General features: G+C 40.5%; 1 protein-coding gene across 1 annotated transcript; it reads left to right on the forward strand.

Moving 5' to 3' along the window:
• Positions 1-2,196: 2,196 nt before the first annotated feature.
• Positions 2,197-4,974, forward strand: LOC128738917 (transmembrane protein 145-like). The gene is made up of 7 exons (XM_053834406.1): positions 2,197-2,283; positions 2,344-2,493; positions 2,565-3,067; positions 3,129-3,253; positions 3,311-3,699; positions 3,753-4,201; positions 4,263-4,974. Exons 1-7 carry the CDS (start codon positions 2,197-2,199, stop codon positions 4,972-4,974), a joined length of 2,415 nt encoding a protein of 804 aa, XP_053690381.1.
• The last annotated feature ends 7,092 nt before the right edge of the window (positions 4,975-12,066 follow it).

Raw genomic sequence — 12,066 nt, forward strand, 5'->3', positions numbered from 1 at the left:
CCGACTCTATTTGAGTTACAGGGGCAATCATTCAAACAGCGTGGAGTTGATCTGAGAACACCATGTTTTCCCATGGTCAACTTTATGTGGCATGTTCCAGAGTGGGCTCGGCCAATAATTTGTGCATACTTGCTCTTGGTGGTGAAACTAAAAACATTGTTTACAAACAAGTTTGTCTTGAAGTGAGATGAAAGGAATGAATGTTTTATGTATCCATGGAAGAAACACTGTTGCACCTTCTACTTTTTTTGAAAATTTCAATAACAAAACTATGGGTGGGGTGGCCATTGCTAGAAGGTGAAAATAGGATAAATGTCTTTGTTTCTCTTTCTGTATAGGGTTTTATAGGGGTTTCCGAAAAGAAAACAAATGTGTAAGTGACCGGGTAGACAAAAGAGAGGGAGCTGACAAATGAGAAGAAACATCCAAAAGAGGAGCAAGCGTTATATTTTTGCATTATAAGTATTTCGGTTACAATAACTGATGTACAAGTGACTGTGAGACATAGGCACCCCGAGTAAGATCGGGCACTCAGCTAGTGACAGATAAAATCTATGGCTAATAGAGTGGATCAGAATTTGATCGCTAGATGGCATTGGTGCTCCATTTGTTTTTATTTTTTTATATCGCAGCTTTGAATACTGATTAGATGTAAGATTTATTGTCTACGGTATTTTAAATGGTCGAGACCACTCTATTCTGAATATTTTGGTGCAAAATTCACTCGCCAGGTGACGCTAGTGACGTCTATTTTTTCCCGAAACTATGTTCAATTTTTGTGGATCGTTCTAACAAATATCCTGGTTGAATCGGTACATTACTTGGCTATATAGTATGGTGATTTAAAGTGACTAGTTTTATATAGCGAATGAATGTGGAAGACGACGATCTCTTGTCGAAACAATATGTTTATACGCAATAAATAAATCAAAACAAAGAGCACACTAGCATCACCTGGTGAGTTAATACTGTGCTAAACTGTCTATCATAGAATGAATCTAGTCCGCCCGACCAATCTTGTCGAAGACAAGCCACTTGCATGTCAACTTGTTCAAAATGGTACACGTAACACCACCTGGCAGATGAATTCTGAACATTTCAGCTAAATGTTATCTGCCAACGGACTACGTTCACTTCATATCTTGGCTATTTAATTAACTTTAGCGAAAACAAGAACGATTTCACAATTATAACCCACAAATTTTAGACCAAAAAGATCGATTTTTTCCAGTTTAACGCCCTCTAACGAACAAATCCAGTAAAATGCCAGAGGTAACTTTGAAAATCTCGTATTCGCGTATATTTTTGTAGCAAAAGGCATCATTCTAGGTGGTAAGTATTTCGTGATAAAAACGACACGAATCTGAAAAAGTCCGATTTTTACGATTTATTTTTACTAAAACCCATGTAAAAAGTACAAAGTCCAAACAACTTTTTAAATCAAAACCGCGTAAATTCCGAAAACCGCGTGAAAAAACCGCGTAAATTCCAAAATTCGCGTAAAAAAGCCAAAATTTTGTGTAAAAAAACTTTGTGGATTTCAACACTACGCGAAAAAATAGATGTTTTGACCCCATCCGCGTAAATTCCGAAAATCGCGTAAAAAACCGCGTAAATTCCGAAAATCGCGTAAAAAACCGCGTAAATTCCGAAATTCACTTAAAAAAATTCCGAAATTAGCGTAAAAAAAACCGCGTAAATTCCGAATTTCGCAAAGTTTTGCACAAAAACTGTAAGAAATTTTAAATTACTGCATTAAAAGAATTAGCGTTGTAAACTAAATTCTTAGTTTTTTCCCAAATGTGTCAAACTTTGAATATTGGATGAAAAAGGTTATCCGGTTTCTTATTCATTTTGGGTCGTAATAAACAAACGCCCGTGAGCAAAAGAAATCATTAACTTTTGTCTTCCGTCACCCGGAATTCATCAGTTTTCTCGGAGCGGTAATAGTTACAGTCCATGATATCCATTCCGACACCAGCCGGGCGGTCAGTGCCACTAACTAAGTAGGTATCCTTTCTATTGCGACACAAAAGCAAGCAAGCAAGGATAAATAATGCAGCGGCTCCCTAACAACCGTTTCGCCGTAACACGCAAACAAACCATATCCAAGCAGCGATTGCTGTGCGTAATTATTTTGTTTTCGTCTACTTCTAGGAACTAGGAACAATTTGGAAGTTCTATTATTTTAAAAGTATGCTTTTTCTAAACATTCTAAGTATATTCTGGCTGATCGAAGCAAGTGAGGCGAAATATGTCGAGGGGCATCTGAAAACCAGTGCGGTAAGTTCGAATGCATTGGCATAACATCGTTGGATGTCTAATTCATGTTTGTTTTTTTAGGATTGGGCTTTTCTGGCCAGATTTTGCTTTCTATCTAACCATGGTCACTACCAGTATGAAATCGAGTACGAGAAACGGATTGGCGAGCTGAAATTACTGCTTTACTACGATGACAAAACGCAGTGGCCAGCGGTGTATAAAACCGACAAGGTAAGATAGATTGCGTCAGTTGATCGATATGGGTTGCCCCACGTCAGTGTTTCTTTTTTACATCTTGACAGACTTGCAACGAAAAATTGTCCGTCCTGAGTGCGATTGATAATCAAATTGTACCGCTGACCTACCGGAATCATTTATACTCCGGATGCACAATGGTAACAGCAAGCACGAAGGACAGCGGTGGCATCCTGCGAAAGCCAGCTTCGGAGCCGAATCCGGAGCGGACACCGCCTAAAGAGGACGATTCCTTTTCGTATGATCAGTTCCTAAAATCCAGTACCACAGAGTCGAGCATCGGAACCGATGGCTATGAGACAAACTTTACGGAAATTGATTTGGCTACCATGGAAACGAATGCCACCGAGCTGGACGGTGGAATAATCCTGGTTCAAAATGTAGGCTACAACAATTTGGAGAACAGCACCGACTATAAGGTGTTGGTCGAAGAATTGTTCCCAAATGGTGATAGTACTGCAAATGTGAGCCGAATTCGTCGAGCAACCAAACTGGATAAATTGATTGTTAGATGTGCGAATCACGGTACTTTTACCAGTTCGAGACAGAGGTGATTTGAAATTTACATTAAAAAAATCAAAGGTGAGATTGAGAATGGATTTTTTTTTCAGGTGGTGGTACATAGCGATCGCTAACTGTGGAAGTAACAAAGGTTTAGACGTGGTGTATAGGTTCCGGATGACAAATGGACCTCTCGGTGATTTTTGGCACGAGCACTTCTCAGCTGATGAAATGTGTAAGTATTGAAAATTTGATTATACTCGCAGTAATACTATTTAATTTACTTTCACAGATATTCCTCCAATATTACTGGTGGAGTCGATTTGTTACACGCTGCTCCTACTGGCAGTGTTTTTGTGTGCAATCGAACTTAAGACACGTCATTTATATCACTGCACCTATCGCCTGTTTGCACTGAGTGTTCTGCTGCAGTGGTTCGGAATTCTTTTACTGAGTGTAACCTGGGCGAAATATGCCGTCTCTGGAGTTGGACCTTTCACCAGCTTCGGAGGATTCTTCACAAGTGCCAGTGAAATCACGTTCCTTCTGCTACTACTATTGATGGCCAAGGGCTACACAATTACTCGAGCCAGATTGAAGACCTGCGCCACTGTTAAGATTACAGTTTTCACCAATCTTTACGCCATCGTCTACATTTCCTTGTACATCTATCAAGCGGAAGTAAATAATTATTGTTTGTGTTTTGTTCAACTAAAATCATGATGGATTTTTAGGCTTTCGATCCCGGAGAAGTTCTCAACCTTTATGAGTCTCCTGCTGGATTTGGACTGGCCGGTTTGCGTTGCGTTAGTTGGTTATTCTTCATCTACTCGTGTGCTGCCACAATACGGAAATTCACGGAGAAAGGTGCATTCTACTATCCATTCTCTCTACTTGGATCTATGTGGATAATGAGCGGGCCAGTGTTAACCGTGATTGGAGTGAATGTTCTCGATCCATGGGTTAGAGAAAGTGTGATGCACGGTGCCCTCGGAATGGTAGCATTCGCGGGTCACTTGGCGTTTCTATGGCTGACGTGGCCTTCGAGAGCTAACAAAAGTTTCCCGTACCACGTCAGAACAAACCACGTCGGTATATCTACTGTCGATGATGAGGTGACCTATCCCAGGCATACGTATGAACCAGCACCACCGGAAACCGGTATCATTATTCCGCTATCGAGGTATACTTGAAATGTTAATTGCATAGTTTTCATTCTACAATATAACTTATGTTCATTACAGCAATACGGGCACACTGAATGGAATCTACGACCAGTATCTGCGTGAACGGAATGTATACCACAGTGCCTCAACTCCGGTCAGTTACGTATCGTTCCCTGCAACGGCGAAAAACTTCAAGCCTCACGCTACAAACCATCACAGCCACAACAATCACGGTCGAATGCTTTCCCGTCCTCAACAGTCCACCAGCAGTGATTCCGTGGTCGACGACAATCATTCGTCACATATGTTCAGTCCACCGGAAAGTGCTCCGCAGAGTTTGGCAATCAATAACAACAATGACGACAATAACAACTTCGGAAATGACATCCTAGTAGATTCTGGTCACCCTTCTCTGGATATTTCCATTTCCACAAGTCCTCCGAAGCACGATGGACACGAAGCGCTAAGCAATGGCAATCTTAACACAAGTGATCACGCGAAGTCAGGACCGGAGGAATCAAATCAGCGACCAACGGTGACTCCTTCTGCACCACCCGCGTCCGATGAGCTGAACATAAACAGTCCCCGGGTAGAACCGAAACCGTTCAATCCGTTCATCGTAGGAGCAGCTTCATTGTCCGCTGCGGAAGAACAACGTCGGTTGTCAAATAAAATACTGCTACCAAGCCTGCGAGGAGGTAACCACCAGCATAATCAACATCCGCACACCGAAGGAACCACTGTTCCGAAACATCTGTTCGCAGCTAAACGCGACGAAGGCGCCGGCTAGGTGAAGCCCACAATTCGGTAACGATGAAGCAAGTTACGGCTGACATAAAATATTCTAGTCAATATGGATTTTTTTTTGTAATAAGTTATTTTAGTGGCGTGTATAAGCTAGGAGTTTTGTGCACAAGAATTGTATAACTTGTTCAACAAAAAGGAGCAATATAAACTTGCAATTATATGTGAAAACTGATGGATTTCCTCCTAATGCGTGTGGTAAAGAAATATCTTTTTTGACTACTATACTTCGTTAAACTTGTGTAATTGCCGTGCGATTCAGAAGGGTTTGAGAATGTACCTGAAATATGCACGTTGCTCGTTCCAAAGTAGCTTTCCATACTGTTCTCGTTCGACTGTATCGGACGCTGCCTTGAAATCGACGAAAATATTAAACTTTGGCACGTTATATTTTCTAACATTTTTGAAGGATTCGTCGGAGCGCTCTTGCTTTTGGGAACAGATGACATAACTTGATATAGGCGGTACTTTGTAGGTAGCGTTGATCAGCGATGCCGTGATTACTTATTTCTCTAGCCATATCAGGAATTCCTCTACACTGTACTCAGTCCTAAGCTACTCGTCGCCAATTCGTTGAGCGTCTCGACACACGCAAATTGGCTTCAAATTGGTCGAGCCCTTTAGCACGTCTATCTCTGGTGGTGGGATTCAAGAAGAAAACGGATTTCACTGCAACCATACGACGTGGCCGACCCACCTCCCAAATTTCGCCGGATGTACGATGGCAATCTCTCCAAGTAACTCGTGGTTCATACGCCTCCGCCATCCGTTTGCACTCCACCAAAAATAATCCGCAACAACTTACATTCAAATACGCAAGTGAGCGTATGTCTTCCGTAAGCAAAATTACTGACCGAAGTCCAAAAAGGAGTACCGGTCTGATTAGCGTTTTATACATCATCAGCTTTCTGGCGCCGTATGCTCCTTGATCGAAGTGTCTTGCGGAGGGAAAAGTAGGCTCGACAGCCAGCTTGAACGCGTCGTTGAATCTCCTTGCTCATATTGTCAAGAGTGACCACAGATCCTAAATATACTACTTCATCAACCACTTTCTTTCTGTTCATCATCCTCTATAGTCACTGTCCGTTGGAAGCCAATGTTGCATGCTCCGAAGACTCTTCCTACCATGTATTTGGTTTTCGGCGCGTTGATTTGTTACCCAATCATCCTGGCCTCCTCCAATTAGTCTGAAGTAGATTGTCTCCGCCATCCCAACGTTTCTAGTCATTATGTCAAGGTCATCTGCGAAGGCTTGAAGATCGTTTCTCCCGTTTCGATGCTCACTCGCCGCATCACACCTTCAATAGCGATTTTGAATAACATACATGACGGTACATACCCTTGCCGCAACACCTCAGCTCGATTCGAAAGGACTCATGGATGTTCCCGAAACACTCCCATAACACATCACTCGCTCCAGGGAAGCTTTGATCAGCCGGATCAGTTTGTTCGGAAAACTGTACTCGTGCATTATCTGCCATAGCTATTTGCGCTCGACTGTATCGTATGCTACCCTAAAATCCACGAAAAACAGTACATTATACTTCCGACGTTTCTGGAGAATTTGTCGGAGAGTAAAAATTTGATTCGTTACAGCACGGGTCCACATAAAGCCCACCTGGTACTGCCCTACGAATTCTCTTGCTTTTGGGGATAGACGACGTACCATAATTAACGGCCCAGTATTGATTTTTTTTACGTAACAAAATCAGGAAGAGCACCTTAAGGCGGCGTTGATCAGCGTAATATCGCAGTAATTACAGTAATCTAGCCGATCACCCTTTTTAGATGAGACAAACCACATCTTCCATCCACTCCTCCGATAGTTTCTTTTTCTCCCAAATCCTTGAAATTATCCAGTTAAGTGCCGTTGCTAGTATTTTTTTGACATTTTATATAATTCTGTCGGAAGTCGGTCGTTTTCGGCGGCACTCTTATGCCGACCGATTTCTCCCCGGATCTCTTCGAGATCGAGACTGGAATGCTGTTGTCGGTTATCGTTGTTGTAGACAGACCAACTCGCGTTCGTCGACTGATGCATTGAAATTTTGAATGATTTTGCATACCGAGTTTGAACACCTCTCTTCGTATTTTAATTTATATCCCATAAACTAAGTATCTAGGATATCCAAGGCAGCGAGCGCATGCCCTTCGCTAGTTCTCGTTCAGGGTGGCAGGGCCAGGGTCATCTGTAAGCGTTTGTTCTGTGCGCGCTGAAGTCTCAGCCAGCTGATACCATCGGGTACAACGAACGGATGAGTATGCTACATTTGTTGATAATTTTGTTAACATGAGCAGGTTGATAAAAACAATATTCTGGAAAATAATTTGTTTTGGACGACGAAACTTCCCTCTTTCGAACACGCACATACCCTACTAGCACAATTGTTACAAACCAGTTGTAGCGACCGATATATGACTAATTTCAGTCATAAATAAGTTGCTGCAACAAGAAGTGTCAAAACTGTGCTGCTTGGGTTCCCGGATATGATCGATACTACTCCATGGATAGTTCTACGGCATCTCCGAACATCAAATATTAGTTTAAACATAAGGTTAAACAGAAAGTTAGAACATTGCCATTTCCGAGAGAGGTACTTCTAAGTCATGAAGTCATTTCAAGGCTTAAACTTCAAGCCCTCTAGTTTGACTATCAATTAAGATGTGTACCAGACGAATGTTTGAAGAGAATTTTGATCCCGTTTCTACAAAAATATCATGCAGGTGGACAATACGTGTTTTGGCCGGGTAAAGCGTCATCGCATTTGTATCCAAAAATCAAAACCTGACAAATCTGGATTTCAAGCTCCTTGGTGGACAAAAATAACTGGAGAAGCATGAATTGCATTATGCTGATTGGTAGAATCAAAAGAAGCATTCACAAAGTTGACATGACGGCCATACAACGCTCCTGTTTCGACATTAAACGGAAACTTCAACAACTTTTTTCAACAATGGACAATATATCTATAATTTCAGTAAATCAGATCATGTTCAAGTATCTTTATCTTTGCGTCATTGCTGTCGTCTTATTTCACTGGAAAACCCACGCGACAAACTTGAATTTATTAGGGTAACCAACGTATTTTGGACCTCAGCAGCTGTACATATTTTGGACACTTCCATTTGATTTTGCTGTAAGTGTCCAAATTATGTACAACTACTGATGGGGTCTAAAACCAACGTATTTTGGTAACCAACGTATTTTGGACCTCATCAGCAGCTGTACATATTTTGGACACTTCCATTTGATTTTGCTGTAAGTGTCCAAATTATGTACAACTACTGATGGGGTCTAAAATACGTTGGTTACCCTATACCCGAAAATAAAAATCAGGCACAATGAAACGAACCAACATAGTCCCTAAGTTGATAAGCAATTCCTCTTACCAGCGCTAATATGCAGAGATATAGCGCCGCGCACGCTTACTTGCTCAGAACTCATCAATCTAGAAAAATTCGATACCGCAAAACTTTACGTCGGACTATAGATTCCTGGTTATGCCAAATGTAATGTAGACAATTTTAACTCATGGTCCTGATAATAATCCAGACAACTATATTACCGATAAAAAGAACGACAGGAGAAACACTAGAAAAAAGTTATAAAATGATAAAAAAAACAAGAGAACATTTTGGTGAATGACCAACTGGTTAAACCACATTAAAATTAAAATAAAAAAGAGAACATTTTACACAACACAAGCGTGAAAATACAAATCGAGCCTTAATAAATCCTCTTCTTATTTCTACGGTTCCGATCATTAATACCTTTTTCGAAACGGAATCAAATAATTATAAAACTCTTTCAAGTTATTTGACTGAAGGGGCGATGATGATGATGAAGAAAAAGAAGATTAAGAAAACTTATAAGAAAAGGAATAGGTTTTATTTTTGATTAATATCAACTACTACTACTAATTTACACTTTTCAGTAAAAGTAGCAAACCGAGAGAAGCACAAATGTCTTCGGTGCTAAAAACTCAGGTAAAACTATGGATTATTCTTTAAGTAAAGTGTGGCCGAAAGGAAGAAACGCCATACACTTTATTTTGATTTACATTCAAAGCAACCAAACTTCTCTGATCTATTGGAACGAGATTACTCAGTCAAATCTTGGAAACATTTAAATGTCACATGCGGTTGTCATCGTGGAATTAGAAAATTAAAAAATATGAAGAACTCCAAAGTTAATGAATTTTGACAAAATTAAAACAATTCAATCGGAAAACTGGCAACTTAGTCAAAAATCCAGAAACCACCAGTTACCTATTAAAACACCTTACCTAGCCAGGACCTCCTCGGTATACTCGTCAGGCAGAAACAACACCGGGGCCTTCAATTTAGGTAAAGCAATTTAGGGTATAAGAGCAAGAGCAGACAGTAAACTCCGTTATTAGTACACAAGCGATCGGTAAGCTTAACAGTTTTGATACTATGGGTAAACCAGACCAGAACAACAACGAACCGCACGTTTTGGAAATTTCCAACACCAGTCTGATCCTTGAGTGCGGCTGTGATCAGCAAGAGACGCAACTTTTCTGCTTTCATTGTCAGCAATTGTTCTGTGACAAATGTACATCGGGAGAGCATTTCGAACACACGTTCCAGCTGTTCGATAAAGTGGCTGTGAAGCATAATGAAAAGCAGAAGCAACTGAAGGAAGAGATGGAAGTAGCCATCTCGCAGACCTCGCAAAACGATAAAGCGGTCGTAGCTACCGTTAGTGACATTCAGCAAACCATGGCTGCGCTTGAGATCGAAGAAAAATCGAAGTGATCAGGAGGTACGACAGCAGTGACTAGTTACAAGAGCAGAACAGAAGAGAAGTAATATGTTTTTATTCAATTTTATTCAAAAATCCTATCAACACAGTTTAAAAGTGAAATGACAAATTGCAGGAAAAACGTACAATAAAATGTTAGGGTATGTTGCTGCTTCGTCGTAATTGCTGAGATCTATTTAAATGCGTTTTATCATTTAAGAAGTCCTACCAGCCAAATTTCTTACGTTTTTTCGTGCGACGAAGAAGAAATCGTTTTAATTTCCGTCATTCATAAAAGAAAATAACTCACGCAAGGCATTGTTATTCTACAGCCAGGAAAACTTGTCTGACCTGCAGAAATTTTGCCGAATAACATTTGTCATGCCGTCCTATAACAAATACAGCTTTTTGTGATTTTTAGTGGACGATGGAAAATTTTGATTGATTTTTTACTACGACGGGAATTAGAAATAAACCCTATATTTTTGAATAAATATACAATAACAGTACAACAGAAGAATGTATAACAATTTAAGAAGAATGTATAAAAATAAATACTGAAACAAAAAAAACCCTGTTTTTATTAGAATTTTCGACGCGAGGAAATAAATTAGCATTAAAGCATTAAAATTACAAGTACTTAGGCCATTGCAAATCATATTTAAAGTTTTTGTCAAAGCCCCCGCCCCCCTGGAAATTGGCTTGAAAAATCGAGGGACAAAAAATAATTTGTAGGATATGAGTCAAATTTTGTTTTATAAAATCAATTGTCTGTGGTGTAGAGCTGAAAAACGAAAAATGAGTCTCCCAGTTGAATTAACGCTTCTAGCACCGAAAGTCGTTCAAAAAAATTTTCCTTCGTTTTTGTCTTTTTCCGTATATTTTTTGCATAGAAAATAATAACGTATATATTATAAGCAAGAACAAATTCGGTTTTAACGTTTAAACCTTAAATAAAAATTCTTAAAATCCATGTTTTTTTTGCTCGATTAAAAAATTCACTTTGTTCGCCCCCCCCCCCCCCCTTCAGTGGTCGAACACCGGAAGGACAAAAACTTTATAAAATATTTGTAATGGCCTTATTCAATTATAAAAAGCCCTTTATAAAGACGAGAGTAGAGCCAACATACTTTCGAAAAACTGTGCTCAAAAATATGCTGTCTGCCTATCTAAGAACTCCCTCGTCAGTTACCACCGGCCCGGACAACTGGCTTCCATTTTGCTCTTTTGCATTATTTCCAGCGGCGCCGTTCATGCACTCTACAGGGCTGGCTCAAAATCCACCTCCTGTTGACCGTCCGTAATTTCAGCTGACAGCATGACAAACTTCACTGTCAAGCGTAAATTCACTGGCACCAACACACACACACGGATTCAGTCCATATGCTGTCCATACATCGCATTATGCTGCAGGATGGTGTCTCTACCTGCGACGATGCTGCCAGTCGCATCAACATAGAAGGCACTAACACGACCAAACGTATGCTTACTCATACATGGCGACACCCTTTCTCATGATAGACCACTGCTGCGTTCTGGTCGTAGAACAAATTCGACTGCGAAAAAGAGTGTACATATTGTTTTGGGAGTGTTTCCTTGAAGAAATGATTTTTCACTTTTTCGCCGTCGAAAAGGACCTTTTGATTCCCGAATGTGACAACGGGTGTGCGGTAATCCAATTCGATTGAAGTGAGTTCATTGTGGTCATTGTTGTGGGTGAAAAGTGTACTTTTCGAACAGGCAAAATCCGGAATTGGAAAATTTAATTTTTTGATCGCACACACAATTGCATCGGGGAAAAAAGTTAAGGGAAGATTAGTTAGCAGGGAAAGTGCGGAGGGTGAATGTGATGAAAAAACAACTAATGTTGTTCGACAGCAGCAGCAGCGCTAAAAGCATATTGCTGAAGTGTTTTTTCACTTGTTAAATTCATTGTCCGTCGCGCTCCATATTACTCTTAATTTTTGGGTTTTCCCATAATACGACAAATGAGTGAAAAACTTTCGAGGTGCAGTGCGAATGAAAATCTGATTGTCAGCATATGCAAAACGAGAAAAAGAGGATTCATCCCCCTTGCCTAATGAGAATAGTTGCCTCATTTCGGCCTGCTGGATTTACCCTTCGTGTGTGTTGCTGCTCTGTCTTCACTCCAGTGTGCAAAGAGGTCCCTCGCCCCCGTTGGAACCCCTCCTCTATTTTCCATTGTGTGATGTGCGACTATTCTCCGGGCGTTTCTATCGATCAGTTACTCAAATTTTCCAACTGGCGCTTTGTTGGACGTGTATTTTCAACCCGAAGCGAAATCTCTACCCC

This window comes from Sabethes cyaneus, chromosome 2, assembly GCF_943734655.1.
Source record: "Sabethes cyaneus chromosome 2, idSabCyanKW18_F2, whole genome shotgun sequence".
Taxonomy (NCBI): domain Eukaryota; kingdom Metazoa; phylum Arthropoda; class Insecta; order Diptera; family Culicidae; genus Sabethes; species Sabethes cyaneus.